The sequence below is a fragment of the Chelon labrosus genome (assembly GCF_963514085.1).
Source record: "Chelon labrosus genome assembly, chromosome: 10".
In the NCBI taxonomy this organism is placed as follows: domain Eukaryota; kingdom Metazoa; phylum Chordata; class Actinopteri; order Mugiliformes; family Mugilidae; genus Chelon; species Chelon labrosus.
Genome location: NC_140360.1, coordinates 25,188,641 through 25,211,613, shown reverse-complemented (window position 1 = coordinate 25,211,613; position 22,973 = coordinate 25,188,641). Strand labels below are relative to the sequence as shown.

The 22,973-nt window shown below is 40.7% G+C and overlaps 1 protein-coding gene across 2 annotated transcripts in view; it reads right to left on the bottom strand.

Annotated features, from left to right (window-relative positions):
- lama5 (laminin, alpha 5) overlaps positions 1–21,209 on the bottom strand; it is a 91,639-nt gene extending 70,430 nt beyond the window's left edge. For both annotated transcript variants that reach the window (XM_084552539.1, XM_084552540.1), the window contains exons 1-2: positions 20,433–21,209; positions 14,989–15,141 (exon numbers count right to left, since the gene is read on the bottom strand). In XM_084552539.1, coding sequence (XP_084408665.1) covers positions 14,989–15,141; positions 20,433–20,687 — 408 coding nt within the window. In that variant the 5' untranslated portion in view covers positions 20,688–21,209. The remainder of the gene's footprint in view (positions 1–14,988; positions 15,142–20,432) is intronic.
- Positions 21,210–22,973: the final 1,764 nt, after the last annotated feature.

Sequence of the window (22,973 nt, the reverse complement as noted above, 5' to 3'; positions counted from 1 at the left end):
AAACACCTTCTGTATGTCTGTCTGTCAGTACAAATCTCTTACTGTATCTCCGTCGGCTTTGATGGCAGGTTGACCTGACAGTGAATGGGGCCTGCTGGTGCTCACAGTAGTGCAACAAGTGCAATCCAACAGCTGCCAGTGCTTCAATAAATTCTCCAGGTTTATGAAGAGGAACAAGTGAAGCGCTCTGAAACGGCTACAGACACACTCATGACTTCTCCCTCTCTATCTCGACAACAAACACGCTCTCTCTCTTTCAAGTAGTCGCCGTAGTTTCCCAGAGTCATGGGGTTCTAAATGTGGACTTTGTTCTGTGAAGCACATCGTGGTCAGTCACCATCTGAACTATGACTAAGCTTCATTAAAACACTGTTAAGCTGCCTGCTGGGATGGACACGCATGCAGGGATAGGACTTTGCACATTAACTGTTTTTTGTTCACTGAAATATACTGAAACAAATACATGTATGATATTTATCCGATTGATTATTTTTCAGGCATCATTATGCAATGCACTTTGCCAAATTTTATGGTTGCCTTTGCATTGTTGTATTGTAATTTAATTGTTGGGTAACTCCACAGTATCTAAAATCATCAAGTCTCAAAATTTTGATTTGCCTGCTCTGAACAATTGGAAAACTGTGTGCTACCAATCACTGTGATCCCACTCCCTGTCTTACCCTCAACAAACAGATCCCAATACCACACATATACACACCCACACTTCTGGTCCACTCCCATTCACCGTTTTATGACTTAATTATGACAAAACATTCCTTTCTGTTTGTCCTACTCTTCTTTTTCTTCTTCTGACTTGTTTTCAGGTGCTTGTTTTTCCTCATATGGCTAAATATATGGAATAACAGGCAATTTTTGATTGAGAAATTTGGTCACATGGTCGTCAAATCATCATTTCTTAACATTTTCACTTAATCTGGTAAATGACAAGAAGTCATTATCTGAATCAAACAATAACCACCTAAAAATGCAGCAAACATTTAACCAGCAGTGCTTGGTGGACTTAACCTCTGCTGACCAGAGACTGATCACTAGAAACAACACAAGTGTGAGGATAAATACGTTCTCTCCTGTTTTTTTCAAATGAGTACCAGTAAAACAATATATATAATATGAACTTCCTGACCTAACACTCCCTCTGAAGCCCATTACCTCTCCCCCACCACAACCCCTCCTTTTCAGTCACCAGCTAAGAAAAGCAAAGAAACTCAAACAATCTGCTGGAAACCAATATTTACTGTCACATTAACAAGGGCAAGCCTCTTTGTCCCTACTATTTCTTCTCCTCCCACTTTGTTTCCTCTTTTGACCCGTTTCTCCACATTTTATCATTTATTTGCCTGCCTTTCTTCTTCCGTTCGTGGAAAATGCTGATAAGTGAAATATGGAAAAAGAAAACTGATGGACTGCTGATAGTTTTCAAGAAAAGCTACATTCCAGATATCCAGAATCAACTTTTAAAAAACAGAACTGAGATGGGAAAGCCAAGAGGAATATCTGGCTTTTACACATGGTACATATACAGTAAGTTGGTCATGTACATTTTTAGATGTACCTTCAAATTACTTAAAAACTGAACAGAAAAAAAACTTATTAGATAAATTAGTGGGTATATTTAACTCTCAAAGAAAGTTCTGACGAAAATCAAGATCTACCTAAAAGCTTCTTACGCTTTCCTGTCACAGTGAAAGCCATGGAAAAGTTTGTACAGTATTGGACACTGAAAAACACAAGAAATGTCTGTCACATGAAATTGGATTTATTTATCCAGATTAGTGAAAAATTTTTACTTTACAGAGTCTAAAGACATGCTAGCAGCTGTGTGAGATGAGGTGATTGTGCTATGGGAAAACGTCTACAAATCACCAACATTATTCCAATTCATCCAGACGCCAGCATGAATGTCAGAACCATCCAACAGTTAATATCGTAGACTTGACCAAGGCAAAGGACTGATTAACATCGCCATCTCTATAGCAAAACAACACTCATGGCTGGGACACAAAACGTGAAGAAATTTTAACTGCAGCAGTGAAGGATAATTAGACAACAATCCAGAAAATATCCACAAAGTTTAAAGCCAAGTGCTACATGACTATAAAAAATACCTGCATATCCAACGATCCTGATTTAGAGGTCCTGTTTTAAAGTTCATTCTAAATCAGACTGGCTTAAATGCAAAAGGTTAAAAATAAGTCACTGGGTGTTTTGCAGTAAACAGTATAAAAGTTAAATCCAGCTTGCTGTTATATCACACTAAATGAGCTCATTGTCTGATAGTAGGCAGACATTAGCATCAGTCTATTCTTAGTCTGGCTTGGCAGACCGGGGAGAAAACTGCTCAAAGTCACTTGTGTCCTTCAAGGAGGACGAGCTTGGCACAGAACCTGTTTTTCTGTCTGGGTTTTGTCTAGAGAGGAAGCTGCACACACTCCTACTCACACACCACAGCTGGACACACTGAACATCTACAACATGACTAATATGGCTGAAACTGCAATCTGATAATAATGATGGTTGAAGTGAGTTCTTCATGTTTGGATCCAATATGCAAAGTTCCCCCATGGTTTCTTAAGCTACGCTAACATATCTCAACACAGAAACGGAATCAGTATTTATCAATTTTCACCTTCTCCAACATATTAAGTGCCAAAAACTGTAGTTCCTCAAATGGCCACTAGAGGCTCCAGTCGATCCCCACAAACTTCTGCATTAAGATGTCCAACTTTATGCAAAATTCAGGGTGTGGACACTTTGAAAGGCAAGATACCAAATTCTAAAAAACAAATAAAGCTATTTTCACACCTGTGATGGTCTCAACTAATTTCTGTTGATGTCCAAGAAAGGCCAAACTATAAAAAAAATAATCTATTGTAAGTTTTATTTTCATGTCATAACTGATCTGTTTTAAAAAATATCGGATGGTATCCTTCAATGAGATATTATAGACTGCAAATGACCTCAGCCCCAGCTTTGAAAACAATAATCTTGATGTCATTTAAAACTGTGTTAAAGGGCAAACGTACGTAGGTCTAAAATGAGAATGTCTCAGCAACTCCAACAGAGACCTTGAAAAGGCTAAACGGCTTCTAAAGACCAAACACTGAGCTACTGACAACTTAATCTGTGTCGCCTGAATGTGCGCTGTGCTTGTCCTTGGAGAGACTATGCCCTTAAAAAGAGATCAAAACTCCTTTATCAGGTCAGGGAGTGGCTTTTTTCAGCTGAATTTCAGAGAAGAATAAATAAAATGGTTGGTTTGCAAGTCGCTCAAGTGACTGATTAACCAGTTTAATCTCCTTTTTAATTAATCTACCATTGAATCCCATTTCCTCTGTCTCACTGAGAAGGATTAAAGACACTTCACTTGCCATTCACAACCAACTGTTTCCTCCATGTTTGTTCTCAGCAGTCTTTCTGAATGGGCCAAACACTCTCACTGACACAATGGTGCGATAAAGGGCCCATTGACAAGTATTCTGAATGCTAAGTCATTGGGAGGGCCCAGGACCACTGCTGCATCAAACGGAGGTTGTGAGGGCGAGCAAACACCGCAAGACAAAGAGAGTGAGCTGAATGGATGGACGTCGCTCTGACTCTGGGAGCCAGCCAACATGTCTGAACCAGACTGAAATGGTTTCACTTTAGATTTTCTTTCCTTGTTTTGTTGATACGTCTGAAGAAGGCCCATTATCAAATAAACGAGGAAAAAAAAATGGATGTAACCAAACATACTGACGGAGCACTAAAATAAAACCTCTAAAGCCGTGTTCATTATTGTACATGCTATGGATTGTTATTTGGTAAATTGGTAAATTGCTTAATTGTTACGTCAACAACAATCAGTTTACAATCGACACAACTATGAGTATTTTTGTAGATCACCAATTACCAATTTTTAGATTTCTTTAGGGCTGCAATGATGCACCATCCTAATCAATGGCGTGGATAAGATGATTTACATGGAATATGTTGACGGGTCTCAGTGTCTACGTCCATTTCTGATTATGCAGGCTCCCACAGGGAAACGACCAAAAGGACAGATTGTTAAAAAGGTGGGAAGTCTTTAAACAAGAGTCTGAAACGTCTACCACGGCGGCACAACTGCTACACATGAGCACCTCAGAGATGAGAGATGATCCACCAGCCTTCCCATCTCTAAAACAACAAGACAGAGCAGCGTCAGTATTGAGTTTCGTCTGAGTCTTGGTTGGTGGTCAGTGCCTGGGAGTCATCGCTGCATCCTACTCGGAAAATAACTGACAAATGAATTGACTGAAAAAAAACTGAGTACAGCCAAAATCCCACTCCTTCAGTTCTGCTTCTTCCTTGCAGTAGCTCATTTCCATTTTGACTTTGTCATTATCTCAGTTTTATCTGTCGTTTTTCTCAAAAAAAGGCAGAAAAACCACAGAAAACAAAAAAATAGCGGAGGTAGAGGAGATGGAGAGATGGAGAGAGAAAAGCACGGTGGCAGACAAGACACGAGGAGATGGATGGGCAGCAGAAGAGAGGGAAGAAAGGAAAGAACACATGACCAGGCAGGTAGAAGATTGAGAGGAAGAAAGAGAAAATAAGGCAAATAAAAAAGATTTAAGGAGACAGTGGGTGATGAAGGTTAAAAGATAAGCTCAGTGTTGACGGGGTGAACAGGGCAAACAACGGACGGCGTTTGGGTAGGTACATTTAACAGAAAAAGATTTGTGTGTGTGCACTGGGGTCGGTCAGGGAGTTCAAAGCAGCAGGAAGTTGAGAACTCAAGAGCCTGACAATGACCTTTGACCTGTGACAGATCAACAGGTTGGAACAGTCTTCATGCATGAGTAAAGAGCGTAACACTGGTTTTTTTTTAAATGTATTGCTTCGAAGAGATGCATGTCGGAGTACAGTGTTTACAGAGAGCAGTAGAACAAGGTTGGGACAAATACACAAATGAACACACACCAAAACCAAATCACAGAAGGACAGCAGTGAGCGCAGGAGGTACCGTCTTATAATCACTTCCTCTACTTTGATAACAACCCCCCCACCCTCCCCCACAAACACACACACGCGCGCGCACACACCCACTCGGAGAAGTGCGTTTGACATTTCAATCAAAGCCAGACTATGAATGCCTTCTTGTCTTTTTCTCTCATTCCCAGCTGGAGTCCTTCCTTCTCCCCTTCCTGTCGTCCTCCTTTTTCTCTCTCATTCACTCTCTTAATTTCCCCAATTTCTCCATCACCCCTTCTTCTTCCTTTATCTTTTTCTGTTGAACTTTTTGTCTATATCCATCATAGATGTTTTCCATATATTCTTAGAAAAAGTGACAACAATGAAGGTCAGAGTTCAAGAACTGTATGAGCAAAGTAAAATCTAATGGGCTACTACAGTTCCTTCATTTTTAAGGTCCTATAGTGGAGTTTGGGTTTAAATAGGAGTTTTAAGCTGGAATTCCAGCATTTTTGATATGTACTATATTCACGTTTTACACCACTACATGTGTTTTATATTGCAATAAATGATAATGAGTCCATTATCTTTGCACTGAAATGGACTTTTAAGTTGCCAAATCAATCAAAATGTAGAATGCTGATTTTTACATGTTGCTCTCTATACAATGGAAGATTTCTGAAGTTAACCTCTAACCTTAGTTTACCCAAAAACTGAGCAAAAGAACAATAAATCTGAAGTGTGATCACACAGTTGTGTTTTTTACTCTATGATTTCATCTTTACACATCATCTAAGAAGCCATAGTTTTCTATTAGACTAAAATGGAAACGTGGAACTAAAATAATAACTCAAAGCAAACCATGTTAAACAAAAGGTGTATTAAAATAGTGCACAAATATTGTTCTATATTCCTCCACTTCTGCTGTAGACGTGACTCCCAAGAGTCAAGTCAATGTTATGTCAGATGTTATAAGTTATGCTCTTCTTGCTCGAACATGTTCTGAGCTCCAACTATCTATAATGCTGCTTTTATATAAATTTGTCAAAAACACCAAACCGAAGCCAAAAGTGAAGGTGCCTTAACCTGCCAACATCAACACAACCTGATAGGAGCTACAACAACATACAGACAGCTAAAAAAAAAGAACACTGAAAATATTTGCAAACTATTTTGGACTGCCTCCCCTCATTCATTCCGTCCCTGCCTTCATCACTTTCATTATTCCTCTTTACTTGCCTTCACTTACAACTGAATCATTCCTATTAAGGTCAGATTTCTCCCTCTCTCTCTCTCTCCACCTCTTATTCTCCCCTTCTATGCTCATTTTCCTGCCCAGTACACATAATGAATGACCGAAAAATGTGCACTGTGCGTCAGCATTTGTGTGCTTGTGTGAGGGGGACACAGTTCCAGAGGCAATGTTTAACCCTGAAATAGACGGACAAAAGAGAATAGAAAGGCAAAGGCCAATCAGTAATAAACCGTGACAGAAATAAGAGTGAATCATGAGGACGGAGGAGTGCAGGGAAGAATGAATCAGTGGAACCGCTGTCCCTCAAAATGACGGCCAACTCTAAAAAAAGGATGCAAAATAGACCACCATTGACTAATGTCTGACTAAAATGTGTGGTTGACTGATTCATTGCGGAAAATACCACAAATGAAAGAGAAAGAAAGAGAAAAACTGCACACAGAGTCAAAGCCCTCTCTGAAGACTTAATGATGATATCATATAAATCAGAAAGCGATGACTGAAGCATGTTCACACTAGAAAGATGATAAAATGGAGCTTATTTAGAATGCAAAACAGAATGAGCTATTCACAACTGACAACCATGCCTGCAAGTAATGTAAAAATACACCCCCACCCCATAGCAATGACACTCCTTGATGACAGCAGCCATCCCCAGCAGGATGCAGCCTGACACAGGCACACACACAAAAACGCTTTAGGAACAACTAAAAAAACATGAAGAACAGCACAAGGTGTTGACCTGGCCTCCAAATTCACTAGATCCCAAACTGATCAAGTATCTGTGGGATGATCCACAGAGGCCCCTCCCCTCAACCCATAGGACCCAAAGGCCCCCACTAACAACATTCTGTTGCCAGACACCACAGGACACCCTCAGAAGGCCCATGTCCATTCTCTGATGAGTCACAACTGTTTTGGAGGCACAAGGGAGACCTACACTATATTAGGAAGGTGGTCATAATGTTAGGCCTGATCGGTGTATGTTACTAAAGAATGTGCACTTATTGTTGCGGTTTTCAAATTTGTATTTTACAGATCTGATTTCTAGATTATAACAGAAAAATTTGTTTTTCCAGAGCGACTTCACCTGCTACCAAAGTGCACAGAGGAGGAAAAGAAATTGCAGAAAGGTCATTCAGGGATGGCCCTGAGGAAGGTCACAAGCCGAAACGCGTTGGCCTAATAAAGCGCTGCAGGAGTCGTGACCTTTCTAAAAATGTCCAATGGTCCAACAATTCTCCCAAATACAAAGCCGGAACTGAAGAATATTAGGCTGTTTTTGGTTGAAGAATAATAGAAATGAATGAACAATCAAAATCAGAGCCAATTATTACGCTGTCCATCAGCCGGTTGGTTTCAACATCTTGAATTGTTTCTTGTTAGCTAACTGACAAAAACAGATCAACATCAATTACGTGAACTTCAGTGTGTCTAAAATAAGTCAAAACAAGTTTTATCATAAGCCTTTCCTGGATTCATTTTTCTGCTGCTATTCTTCTCCATAATAAGAAGACCGGGTTTAGCAGTACAGGTTGTTGCTTTTGTTTTAACCTCAAGAATCCAAAAAAAATTAGAAAATTAGAAGAATTAAGCATTTTCAGGAGTCCCGCATGTTTCAGATATTGAGACTGTGAACATGAATAATACAAAAATTTATAGAAGAAAAAAAGGGCTACGGATGAACAAGAGAGAAATCTTTGATGTCCATCATATTCATCTTAATCCCCCCATTTTCCCATCCCTACTCTGTCAAACACTGTACAAAAGAGTCTTTGTGGCTTCAGAGAGTCAAGACAGAGAAGAATAGTTAGTGGAGCAGTGAGAGAGAGAGAGAGAGAGAGAAGCGCTAGATGGGGAGGTTGATTATGACGACAGGGAAAAACACGAGGCGTGAGACCTTTCACTGAATAAAAGATGATATCTTGAAAACTCTCACACACTTTCAAAGAACTCTCTGCCCGAATACAGCAGGAACCACACACGCACAGACAAGATGTCACACCTGGGGGGAAAAAAAGACTGAAACTGTCTGTGCCAAACCAAAAACAAAATGCTCATGTATACGACAACAGGCTCTGGGCTGAGTCTCGTTTCCTTGCGCTTCGCTCATAAATAGCAGAATTGGCGGAGAATAGACTGATTGTAATCAGACAGCCACACACACACTCATCTGTATTAAAACAAAACACACGTAAATTAGCTCAGGCTATTTTTGCTAACCTACAGAAAGTAAGAGAAGATGTAACAAAATGCCCCAGGGTGCCATGTTGAAATTCAGGAAATTCTCAGTTCGACTGTGTTTTCTGATTAATCTAATTATGCCCCTTCAGGTGTTAGGGGGTGTGAGGGAGCTGTACTCACTCCCTCACTTGTCAGGTCAGCCCTTTCTTTTTGCATATTTACTTTTATTTAGTATGTCTTTATTTGGTTGATATTTGTTGGCTAGATATGGAGATGTTTGGTGCATTGACTTGGTTGCTGTATTTTCTCCAGGGTTTGTTGTATTGGTGTTGGTGTTTTTTTTTGACCATTTTCTCTTTTGGAGGTGTTCCGGTCGAGGTGCTGTTCAGGAAGTGCACTTGAACGCCACACAGACACCAGGTGCCTTCAATACAGACCGGACCATCTAGGATTAAGAGGGGGAGAAACTGGGGTTGCTCTCTTTTGTATTTTCTTTGTTAAGTCCAATATTAATTTAAGATTAAAATATTTGTTTTGAAGTTAATGTATTTTAAAAGGGTTTAATTTAAAAACTAGTTTACAATTGTAGTTTCTAGGTTGGTTGTTTTCATTTTTACCTTTGTTCTTTTTTTAAAATGGTTTAGTCTACACTTAAGAGGGGGGTTTAAGTTAGCCGGGGTTTTTCTTGGGGGGGTGGGCCTGGAACTGGATGGCTTCTGCTGCCAGGTTATATTTTTTTGTATTTGTTTGTTAATAAAGTGTTCAGAGCTCTGAGTTCGGTGGCTTGGTCATCATTTTGGAACACTTTATGCTTCTTCTGAAGGCTCCTCTCATTCTGGGTGGGGGGGGTGAAAATATCAATCCCCAACAGGGGGTCATTTCCCAGTTTTGAATGACAACATGTTGTGTCACATCCCAGTTTATTGTTGAAGAAGCGTAGAATAGTTGGAACCGATTCACTTGACATATTATTGGTGATAATGGTCTTTAGAAGGCTTAGACTGGGTGGGAATCTGTTTCTGATGTGGACCTTTTTTTTTAAGCTGAACTGTTTTCCCTCAAAAATCTTGTCAAAAATGGTGATTTCCCAAATGCAGAAGCCTCCCACTAGTCTCCTGGTTGGTACTTTGAAGATAATTTGGATGTTAAAACCACATCAATAGCAGGAAGACTGGAATCAGTGGCAGTTGGCACTGCGCTTGATCTTACTTACATCGAACAATGGCTCTGCCTCAACAGTGCGAGTTTGTCTCTTTGTTTGTGTTTGAGAAAAACCTGCCAACACACCAGGAATCCTACTGTGTGAGACAGTAAGAAACATTTGATTATTTTTCAAGTAAGAGACTGCTGTCCTGCTCCGTTCAAGTCCATCTTTAATATAGTCTAAAATAATTATGTTACAATGTTTTATTTATTTTAAATTTGTGGAGTATGCGATTAACAGCATCCCATGATGTAAAGCTAAAAAGAAATGCTTTAAGAAGTTAAAAATGTTTTGAATGTGACATAAAATTTCAACTCTTCATGTTCTCCCTATGCATTATTAAGTAGTTTAAATACTTTCAGCACTTTTACAGGTATATATTTACACCGATCAGCCACAACATTATGACAGGAGAAGTAAATAACATTGACCATCTTGTGACAATCTAATGTTCTGCTGGGAAACTGTTGGACCTGGCATTCATGTGGATGTTACTTAGACATGTAGCACCCACCTAGACCAGACCAGGCACCCCCACCCCATAGCAATGACACTCCTTGATGGCAGCAGCCATCCCCAGCAGGATGCAGCCTGACACAGACACACACACAAAAATGGTTTAGGAACAACTCAAAAAAACATGAAGAACAGCACAAGGTGTTGACCTGGCCTCTAAATTCACTAGATCCCAAACTGATCACTCCCTTTTCAGATATTTGACTTGTTATTGTGAGCTTGTGAGTTACGTGATTGTTGGTAGGCAACAGTTGCTGTTAACCTATTGGTTACTTGTTGCTGAAGTATAGTTAGTCAATTCCTTCAAAAGACAAAATCTATCATACACATAATTTAAATTTACTTACATTAGTTTCTGAGATATATTTTGATGATTTGTGTTTGTTTTGTTTAGTTTTCTTCTCTGTAGCAATATCCCTGTTACTGTGTATAAAACTACCGATGTCTGTAGGTTTATTTGAAACTACACCTTCTGGTGCTACTTGGACACTTCATCAGTGAAGAACCCGAGATCATAGGATGTTTCGGGTCTTTAATCTTTATACACCCTCGTCCGGGTGAGTATTAGTGGTATAAAAAAATAAAAAAGGTTGCGGTTCAGGCAAAAAATGTTCAGAAACATTCTCTGGTATGAGAAACTCAAATGTGAAGATTTGCTTTGTTAAATGTAACAGTCATTTGAATATTTTAAGATTCGAGATAGTTGGTTGGACAAGACAAAGATGCACAGTCAGTAATGCCTACGTTGGGGCACACATTTTACCCTAAAAACATGTGTGCTGAAAAAAGAGGCTAATGAAACATCAGTATGCTACCTTCTGCTCTTTTTGAAGGTAATTTGAGTGAACTGACACTTGAAGTATCAGCAGCAACGATGCCAAAGCACCTTCAAATCACTGAAACTGCAGAGAGTGTCATGCAGCACTGCAGGGCTCGAGGCTAAAGTCACTGAGAGGTCTGATTACCTCAAGGAGGGAGGTATGGAAAACATAAGACCTCACCTGAAGAACATGTAAACGCATATAAACACACATGCCCGTCTGAAGCCTATATTGTGCTCTAATAATAGCTTACAGAAACAGACAAGCATCTCCTGTTCCTTTCCTCTGTCATCTCCTCCTCGCCCTCCTTCCCGTGTCCTCCCCCTCCTGTCTTCCTGGGAATTTTATTTCACCTCCCCTTCCAACTGTATTTATTGGCCTATTATTGGTCTCCTACCTTTTTCCACCTCCCCTCCCCTTTACCTGTAATAACAGTTCTTCCACTACCACACATCTGAGGAATGAAACAAACACACACCTGTGCACTGTGAAAACACACTAATGGAACATGGCACTCTACTCTACTCTACTATACTAGAAGATAACACCAGGTATGACCTCAACTGATGATTCATAGTCTTCCTACAGTTCGTCAGGTAGCTGTCATCCCTCTTCCATCGCCTTCCTTCCTCCTCTGCCTGTCCCAGAGCGCATATAAAACATGAAGCAACAGAGAGCCCAGCACGTACAGACATGAAGATTACTTTAATATAGTAGAAGATACAAAAAATAATAAAGAAATTCAAAATTCCTTCCATGGAATACTTATACTCCGCTTTTACTTCCCTACATTTATCTTTCAACTACAAGTACTGGGTATTTTAGCTTTCCATAAAGTCATTACATTTTTGTGTAATAATATATTTTGTATGCTGTTGGAATAGTTTTATCCTTCACTTATATGTTAAAGAGATTTGTTGCAAGATTTGTCTAAGGATGCAAGAACCAGAATACATTTTCAACTGATCAAATCTTTGCAATTTCAGCTTTTACATATCAGCTGTTTTCACTGGAGTTATCTCTTTGGCAAAAAAGACGTTCTGTTGCTAACTGACGACACTGAGACCTGTGGTTTATCCAGTGACAGAAACACTGCCTGAGGATTGACATGTTTTTCAAAAGTCATTCTTGGATGCTCTGCTTGTGACAAAGAAAGGAAAAAAAACCCACTGAAGTTGTAACAGAAAACCGAGAGATGGATATCTCAAAACTCATTTACCAAAGCTATCTGCGTGGCTACAAACCACAAAAGGAAAGTGTGAAAGAAAGGAATTTTGTCTCCTAAGTGAACTAACACAAACCAAGCAATAGAAATATGTAAAGAAAAAAGTTAGAAAAACAGGAATGTCAAGGAGAAAAAGCTAGAGGATGAGAGGAGCAACTTTAGAGTCGGGGAAGAGTAGAAAGTAGAAAACTTTGCAGAAGAGAAACCATCAAGAACGGCAAGAAGGCGACATAGAGGCAAGGATAAGGAGGAATGACAAGAGTGTCCAAGAGGAGGACGAGCAGAAGAAGATAGGAAAGCAGAAGAGAGATAAAAACGGTCTATATTGGGCTGGAGGCTATCTGTAAAAGATAGAATGATTGGTTCAGATACAGAAACGATGTTGGAGGAGGAAGAGTGTGAACAGTGTGTGAACTAATTCTCCTTATCTGAAAACCTGACATATATGTTATACAAAAGGACCATAAAAAATATAACTAAATCATATATTACAGAGAATGAAAAGCAAGAAATCCCCCAAAAGGGAGTATCAAGAGGCTTTTAAGGTATAACAAATCCCACCCCACTGATAAATGATGCTTATTCAGATTCCAGTGAAATGTGTTGAGTAAGCTGAGTCTTGGGTGGTTGCAGTCTGTGCTTGGTAGACTGATGCTACTGGTGACTGTGTTTATTTCCAGCTGAATTGCTGAAAGTAATTCCATTTGTATTTCATATCTATATACTAGGCTTATTTATGAGAATATAATCATTTTAAAATGTAATAATAAAATTGAAATCGTACTATCGTCTTAAATATCACATTACTAAACCCAATCTAGGTGAAACAGCCCAAGATGAGAAGTTGTGTCCGCAAACGTCTGGTCATCGCACAGAGTACTATATCGAGATTTCACATTGTTGCATAGCCACAACCAGCAGAAAGAAAGAGAGGGGGAGAGTTAGGGGTAATTTAACAAGCCTTCCCCTCTGCGGGTTGAGACAGGTTAACTGACATTCCAATCTCTCTCTTCTCCCTTTGATTCAGGAGGAGGTGGGGGGTTAGGTGGGTGGGATCTTCAACACCCTCTCTGCACTCTGCCACTGACACACACACACACACACAAACACACTCTAGCTCACCTACATTCTTTCAAGGCAAAACCACAACCTGGTAACTAGATCCCCCTCCCCACCCGGCTTGCTCTCTCGGTTAAGTTGCCGTGTGAGCATCACGGCATCGGAAACATTTTAATGTGATGTAACTTAAAACATCTGGATTAGATATGAAGTATGTTCATCTGCAGCAGCTACTTGCAGGTTTTGAACAATCAGGACCTTTTCTGATAGATGTTTCAGTTTTTAAATTAAAATACTTCACTCATTTGGAGGCAGATCAATCTAATATACATCTACACCTACAACAGATCACTTGATCAAGCTGTTTTAATTAATGTCTTGATTGTTTAGTGTTTAAAATGTCACAAATAAGTTAAAAATCTCCATCACAATCTTCCAAAGCCAAAAGTGACTACAATTCTTACAAATGTTAAAAAAGACTTCTATTTTGGCGATTTATGAAGAAGAAAATTAATCTAAACACTCTGAAATAAACGGGTTTAGACATGAAACGAATGTGGATGTCATCACAGGTAGCTGGTATTGTTTCCATCCAGTCAGCTAACTTTATATTCAGTGTCTAAATGATGAGAACACTGAGCTCTGACACCGTTCATATTGTTCTTTAAAGACTTTTTATTCGCTATTTTCTTACGGACGCAAAGTAAACAGGCTCATAAAAGCTTTAACAAGCTAAACACACAGACTGTCATAGCTCCCTGCTTCTCTATTGAGCCCCTCAGCCCTGAGAGACGGAAGGGAACAAAGTGGGGAGTGAGGAGAAAAGGGACGATAGACGGAGGAGGGAAGGGAAACTGAATGCCACGGCAGAAAACACACTCGCCAAAGACACAAGTGCACGTACACACAGAGGGAAGGTCTCTCCACTGATGAATGAGGAAGGCACTCGAGCAGGAGAGCCTGGCACAAAAGAGCTGCATTCAGGAGCATAAAGGGGTTGTTCAAAAACGGCGTTCAAAAACACCAGAAGGTTAACTAAGAGCACAGGGAATGTTTTGTCTACTGTATGTGGTCTGATGAATCTCATGGACTCACAACCGTAACATCAGTAAGAACAAACCGCTCAAACTCAAATGAAATGGATTGATTCTTCCTTCATCTCACTGAGGTTCACGAGGATGATAAACACCTTTATTGTCTCAGATTTATTTGACATTAACTATCAGATTTGGAACTATTTATCACAGCAAACTAGCAAAGGTGAGTCAACAGGTGTCGGAGAGTGCGTCTTCGCTACAACAGGCTCTGGCTGTAATAATCCATATAAAAACTAGCCGAGATTAACAGAGGAGTTGGTATTTATCAGTGATTGGCTATAGATCCAGAATTATCTGTAGAGACTCAAAAGGGACTCCAACACCTTTGCATGCAGTCTGAAGAGCCAATACCCAATCCTACAGACATGATTAGGGACAACAGTAATTAAATCTTAAATGGGCAGCACTGCAGGCTATAGGTTTCACTTCACAAGCGCTTGAACTGGTTCCCAACCTGAGGGTCAGGACCCCATGGGGGGGTCACAAGTCGAAAATCCCTGGGGACCCCAGACATTCCAGAAATCATATAAATATTCTTGAAACATACGAAAAGAGTGATGTTTGTTGATATTTCAAGAGTCTCTTGAAATATCGTGACACTCAAGACACACAGTAGAAGAGCAGAGCACACATGGTAAATCATGACACAAACGCGTGCCTTTAATGAGTCCTACCTGTCCAAGGTCCAGGGTGACGTTCACCTCGTTGTACTCCGTGCTGCGGGACAGAGGAGGGCTCTGCCACCATCGCTCTGTCCCGTCGATGGCGTTGGTGATGGGATGGGCGCGATCACTGTCGCCTTGATTGCAGATGTCACAGTACTGGCCCTGAGGAGACAGAGATGCACCACGGTTTAAATATTTGAATTGAGCATGTGACGCTTTAAAAGGCTCAATGGCGAAAGACTGAAAAGCCAAGGACAACATTTTTAATCGCTTCCTCACATTTTAACATGTTTTTATTGTTCACTTTCCAGCTGTTTCAACTTCAATTTTCACTGCAGGCTATTCCTCTGTTGTATTCACCATCCTCACTGTTAAATGAGGACATTGAGGAGGTCTTAAATACACTCACCTTACAGGTCCTTGGGTACACTAGTGAATGCATCCAAATATAACAGTCCTGCACTAAATCTTACCTTCATGAAGGTGATGGTATTCAGCATTTGTTTAAAATAACTGAAAGGGCTTTTGATTTAACTGTGTTTTCATTTTGGAGGCTGTGGTTTGAAGCACTACTGAATTGTATTGTGTTGTAGCGACACGTGTTTCTTATTTGACAACCACATTTCAGTCCAGGCTAAATAACAGAAACACTTTAATTCAATACAGTTTAACAGCACCACATACTAAATGTTCCAAAGATGATCATCCAGTTGAGATTTAGTGCAGTTATATTGGTCTAGATATATTAGAATGTATTCGTTTTCACAAGTGTACCTGCTTTCAAATGGGACTTGTTTCCTTTTTTTAACTGTTTTAAGGCAACATTGTACTGTATCTCTGAATATTTGCAACCTTAAATTACAAAGTCAGTGTCTGCAGGTTTGACTCCAGTCAGTCAATACACCTGGCGGTTTTTATAAAAAGTAATCAGCTGCTGCAGTCTGCGGCTGGTATGACTCAATACTGCATGCACAAACATATCCTCTTATTTACAGATGTACTTAGGAGAAAGATCTGTGTCCTTTAAGTTACCAACCAGTCACTGTAACTAACCATAACAGCAGCACAATGATTCAGGCTCACAGTAAACATCTATGAAAAGAAGGTTTTTCTTTCACCACTGTTTGTCCCAGAAGCAACCTGGGTCAAGTTTCTTATATGCCAACAGAAAGGTGACTCTACTCAGGTTGCTCTGTACTTTCATTTTAACAGGGACACTAACCCTAGTTTCTATTTCTGCTTCCAGATTTTGAGTCTATACCCAATTCTGTCTGTATATATAAAAATTCCAACAGTATGCTACTAAACAGGTGTTCAAATGAACATTAACATTGTCCGGCACTGTGGCAAACACTCACATATCCCTCTGAGATTTTCCGCAAGGAAAGATAACATATAAGACAGTGAAGCAAGCAATTAGCATATGGCAGCACGATTGAAAACTAGTCAAAAAGTAACGATTATTTATATGCAGGTTTAAAAGCACACACACCATCTAAAAAAAAAAACTAAAAAAAGAAAATGCCACTATTTCATAAAATCAGTGCTTTATTAAAGTGTCTAACTTCAGGATATTTTGATTCTCGTCGGACTTATGAGCCATCTTGTGCATTTCACACAATGCAATAAGCAATTAATGTTTCTTTCATCTTCACATTCACGGTATAGCTTTTGAGATCTGAGGGTACGAATATAAAAAAGCCAACATCAAAGAACTACCAGCAATAAAGGCCGACTGTGATGTTGCCTCACAACGTCTGTGCCTGGACCAAAAGGCTGCACTTGAACACACCACAAAGACTACTGCCAGCGACCAAGTCATTCATACCAGCAGGTGTTAGTAGTCTTTATTTGTCATTTAAAAGCTAATATCAGCAGGGAGGCTAGCAAGCTAGGAAGAGCTAAATACCGTCGTACAGAGGTGGCCTCTCCTCCATCAAATGATCAGTTTCTCTACAGTTTCTTCATTCTAAATGATCGTGTTGTTGTGAAAACACAGGGGTATTTGAATGTTCAGGTGAAGTTAAGGGGAAAAACAAGAAGAGCCTTCTGTACGCCATTTGAACTTTGTTGTTATGTTTACTTTTATTACTTCGGTTTCTCTTCTCAAATTCTAGTTCTTTAAGCTGAACAACCAATCAGAGTGTTCTCCCCGACTCCCTTGTTCTGTCATTGATTCAATGTGCTGAATCGACTGAAAAGCTGCCTACAGTGGTCTGACTAGTGCCAACAGTGTGGGACATACAACCAAAGCTAGAGCCACAGATGGTCACCAACAGTCCGACATTGGCAAATTCAACTCCCAAAGTTTATTTGCCACGTAACAACAACATAAGGTTATGCACAATAAAATTGGGCAGGCTGGATAACATTTTCCCCAGCATGGCTCAAGTCTCTGTCTGGGGATATTCACAGTTGAAAGAAGCAGAAAAAAAAACAACTGAAAAATAAGTAACAAATGTTCCAAAGTCCAAAACACTGCATGCTTAAATATGTGTGTCAAGGCAAAAGTAGACATGTCCACTTGAAGCAGTCTCTTTGCCTCTCTGGTTTCTTAAATCCCCTTCTTTCTTAGCTAATCCAGTTTGCATGTCAGAACATTTAACCCAACCGGTGCTGGCAATGTAAGCGTTAGCATAAACTAAACAAGTGCGGGCCTGAACAAAAGCCCAGGATAGGAGATGTTATCACTGCAGGTCACTGAGGTCAGAGGACACTGCTCCCTATCCGCCTCCATCCCCCCACCACTTCTCCTACCTCATCTTTCCCTCAGGACTTCAGAGATCAGCTGTCAATCAGCATTTCGGTTTTATTTTTGTGGAGGTTAGGGTTAGCTCACAAGGCGTCTCCAAACTGTAGCTAAATTTGTGGACATGAGAGAGAAAACGTTGGCTGCAAGGGGAAAAAAAGGATTTCCCACCCTGAAGGTGACATCTCTAAGAGACATGTCTCGAGCTTAGCGTAGTGACATGATCACAAAGTGTGCTTCTATAATTCTGCTAGACTGTCAAACTCCCTTTCACACTATTTCTCACTTCTTAAGAAAAGCCATCTCAGTGCAGAGGCCACCTGAAAATGAACATGTAGAGCAGAGTCTCCTTTATTTCTGTTTTTGACACGAGCAAACTGGTTTTGCACTATGGTGTTACATCTGATACATATAATAGAAGAACTTTATTTCCCCCAACTTAATAGACAATGTGGAATTCATTCACTCAAGCCCACAATTCAACATTGCAACGCACATCAGTTCATGTCTTTCCTGGAAACTCGCATCACCTGATGTTTAACCAACGTGGGTTGGGTTCTTGCACAGAAAGAATGTATTTATTCCAACCAGACAGAAACCATCAGGTCAAGTGTTTACATGGTTATTAGGCGTTAATATTATGATTGGACTATTGTGATTATTAGTGGAATACTTCCATTACTTGTCCACATGGCCAATGATATTTAACAACATTGACTGTTTCATGATATGGAGACCATGGCCATAACTGCTACTTGCTTACTTTAGAAGTCTTAATCAAATGATTATATTGGCTTGCTTTTTGTCCCCAAACGTGAGGCAGGTCCCCACAGTTTTACTGTGTAAACAGATGTCCCCTCAACATGAGTCCTTCAAGTGAGCGCACACACATTCCACTCTCCAGTCCTCCTCCTGCTGTTTTTAATTAATAAAAACACTCTCACGCCTTGCCGTCAAATCAAAACAGGATTAGCCTCGACACAAAAAAAGTGTGCGTTTTCTGCCTGGGTGTACGATGTTCAGACAGTGCGGTAACCCAACAAGTGGACCAAGCTGCAATGGAGCCCCGAAGTGGGCTAAACCTCTTAGCCCGAACACATACTGCACCATTCCTTGAGCTAATGACCAGATTTCTTGGGTTCATTTTGAAGATTTCCTGAGCTAATGATGCAGGAACAACATCGTCACTTCACTCAAATTGCTGTGAGCTGCAGATCAGAGAAAGACTGAATGAAACCTTTGATGAGAGAACATTGGGCTTAATCCTCAGGGTGGAGAACCTGAAGTGGGTAAAATGTGCAGAAGGGCATTTTACCAGCTGAACTCAATGAAAGTCCTATTTAAGCAGCATTTTTCTCTATGTATGTGGCTCTAATAGTAAATATTCCAATAAACAACTTGAGTACTTGAGAGAAACCTGAAAACCCTCACCTAACCCCAATAAAGGCCCTAAAGGCCACCAACTCTACTGATCAATCTCAAACTTTCACTTCTAATTCCAACTGTATTCATTACCAGGACTGTTTTTTGACCGAAGTAAAGATGAATTAAAACAAAAATGACTTCTGGCTCAATGTCAAGGATCATAAGTGAAAGCCGCACCGGGGCCTTGATAATCTCGCGGTAACTGAGCGGATAAACCCGGTCTGATAGAAGGACACGGGTCAGTCACCATGAGGAATGCTGGGAACAGGTGGGAGAGAGAAAAAGACGGAGAGAGACCGAGAGAAGGCAATAAGCTTTCATGTTATCGCCCAGAGGTTTGCTTTTAATGGTTAACCCGTGAAACTGCAACAATCTTTTGTGCGTAACCTACAGATACCAGGAGGCTTAATTGTCAAACAGACAATGGGCCCACTGATGGGTTTTACAAGCTCACAAACTCATCATCACGTTAAAAAGCGCGATGTGGCAACCTAATCACTGGCGGAGTTTCTTGCGGCTAAGCGAAATGCTGCCTGTCATTATATAAGTGGTCCGTGTTGAGCGTTGCCAAGTCCTACAAAGGAAGCAGTGCATGAAATAATGACTTGGCAGAGAGAGTTGGAGATTCGTGCACACTGCTGACCCCCTCTGTTCAACTCTCTACTCTGAATGCAGTGAGGAGTGTAGGCTGGCAGCTCTCATGAGAAAGAAAATAGCAGCAGCGAATAGAGCTTCAGTGATTCTGTAGGAACGTTGTAGTAGGACACCAACAGAAAGTAATAATCAGAGTGCGGGGAAATAAAACAGTCATCATTTACAGTTTTGTATGGAGAATAATAAAACTGTAAAAGTAGAATGAACATATGACTCCATGTCCCTTTAAGTATCAAATGGATGCAACCTGAGTGTTAAAGCTACCATACAGGAAGACTAGTACATTTACAGTAAGACTTCTGATGAGCAGTAGAAGGTTTAACAAAGCAATACAACATAAAAATGTAAGTTAACAAATCACTAAAATTAAAGTCAGATTTGAGAATATAGCACATGAACACGTTGTATTATTGCAATTAAGAACCACAGATGCGTTGTAAGTCTATGTTGGACAAACACTAAAGCGCAATTAAGCGCTGAAACGCAAAATTGAAGGCACTGTTGCGAGCTAGTATTAGTCTACAGTAACATTGCAGTATTCTTCTTCTATAAATTAAATCTTTATTTAAATTTAAACTCATTTAAGTTCACTTTCAGAATCACAACGCCGGCAACTTTTGCCCACCTGGATGGTCTGGCTCGGGTCTCCGGACACCGGGCCTCCGACCAGCTTGCAGTACAGGTCCTGCACGGTCCTGCCGGTGTCCTCCTCCCCGCAGGTCGCCGTGGCGGTGATCTTGGTGCCCTCGGCCAGGTTAAAGTAGGGCGGGTGCAGGCTGTACCCGTTCACCCCGTTGGTCGGCAGCTCCTGGGCCGACACCAAGACGCAGCAGGTCACCAACAGCGCAGCACCGAGCGACGCAGGTCCGCTCGCCATCATCTCCACCTGCCCGCTCGATCCGGGACGAGGAGCAAAGTTTCAGGAATAAATTAGTCTGGATTTAAGGAGGTGAGTCGTTATCTTTTGTGGGAGAGAATCATTTGGAGGGAAATGAAAGAGGAGAGTGCTGCAAACTACAGAAGAAAGAGAGGAAGGGGAGTTGAATACTGGAGAGCGGTGCGTCGAGGTTTCTGTGCTCTCTCTCTCCCTTTCTCTCTCTCTGTCGCTCCACTAGGCACCTACTCCAACTGAGTGCAGTCACTCGTCCCTCTCTCTCTCTCTCTCTCTCTCTCTCTCTGTGTGTGTGTGTGTGTGTGCGTCCTGGCCCGGCCCCAGTGGTTGGAGGAGGGCATGGTTCATTCAATGCTTCAGGTTTGAATGGTTAAAGTATCAGCAGCGGTCACTAGGCTCAAGAAAAGGTAAAAGCTGAGTTTTGATACAATTTGTACAAATCTATCAATCACTGTGTCCACTTCCACCTCCTTCCATTTTTCATCAACTGTCTCATTTTCTCCAGTTCCTCTTTTCCTTCCAGCCTCTTCCTCTCCGTTTGGTGTTAAACATCTAGCAGTCAATATCGATTTGTAAAATGAACATATCAATAAAAAAGCAACTGTTGCATGAGATTAAGGCATCAGCCAAGAATTTCCCCAATAAAGGAGGGACACTTCCCAGAGTTTCCCTAAGTGGGTGGAGTCTAATTGTGGCACGTGACCCAGGTGCAGAACTTTGGTCAGGTAAGAACCATTTGTTAATGAAGATGAAGGTGGAATTCCAAGGTTGTGTAAATGTTGTGATTTTAGCCTCTGCACTTCAGAAGCAGTTTGTTGAAGACATTCTGCCATATGAAATATGTGAGACTGTGCTGTATAGGTGGCCGCTCCGTCTGTGCGTGTAATCCACCCACGCCCCACTGTAATCTCGTCTCTCGCTCCCTGGGAGCTGTCAGACGTCTCACACAGACTTTTTTTCTCCACTGCTGCTGCCGCTGTCGGTCAGCATACGGATCAGAGTAAGTGTTTGAGAGAGGGACACTCCGTATCTTGAATTCTGAATTGTCCCTGTCACACACTGATAAACATCTGACTAAACGGTTTCCAGTCTGAATCCACCGGGAGCTGCTGTCATCCCTCTGAATAAGCTGTTCTGTCTCTAATTTTCTCTTCACATCACTTTCCCACTAGAGGAAGGCCTTTGCTGAAGAACAGTACTCACCTGACTCGGCACTCAGGTAGATGACCAACCAAACATCACACGTGGATTAATGGACGGACAATCTGCAGGGCAAAGTGTCTCTAGAGGCCTCCACCACACAAGTCAGTGTTTTTGCTCCCTAGATTGAATGCACCATCAGTGATAACACATTATTACACTTAACACTGAACTGAAAACAAACTCATTACTCACAGAAGAATACAACCAGTCCAAGCTTAATAATTAAAGGTTAGCTGAATGAAGGTGCTCTGGGAAATATATATATATTTTTTAAAATGGCAATGTAAATAAAGTATTTGCCAAGGTATAGGTTGTGTGTGGACACATGCAATAATTTAATTATTGAACAACAGTTTAACTTTGGAAGAGCAGAAATTAGTCTTAGCATTGTGCAGACACTCGTGAAGCCCAGAGGATGGAAGCTATTGATTAACCTGACTTTTTCTCTACTGCCACTAGCAGGTTTTCAGTAGCATCTCTGCAGGACTGTCTGACACAAAAATACTTTCAACCTAAATGTTCATAACTTCCAAAGACGTAGATTTAGTAAGACATCATTTCAGTTTGTGCAATACTTTGGTTTGCAATCAAATACCAGTAAATATAACAATTAGCTGTTCTTGGTGTTAGCAGGCTAGCACAGAAAAACAAAAGCATAATCACGGTAAACCTTGCACCTGCTTAGCATTAGCATGCTAGCATTTTCATTGTGATCATGTGTTAGCCTCACGGAGCCACTAGAATGGCTCATCTGTCGTAGTTTGAATGAATCAGTTTTCAGTTTCCACATTTGAACTGAGACAAACAGAATACACGGTCAAGCACGTTTTTACCCTTTTCAAGTGCAAAAGTACAAAGGGTCATCATGAGAAACTTTTAGAAATGTGTAATGAAAACAAGTGTAACGTGCATAAGGAATTGCTTGGGTATTATTTAACTTAAGTTTTCAGGTCTTCAGGTTCTTGAAACATAAATCCTTGCCAAGGCTGCTGCCTACGCAAAAACTAGTATTTGGAAGCACCTGAGCAGCTGTGTGTGTGTTTATTTTTCTCATGGAATCTGTCTTACCGC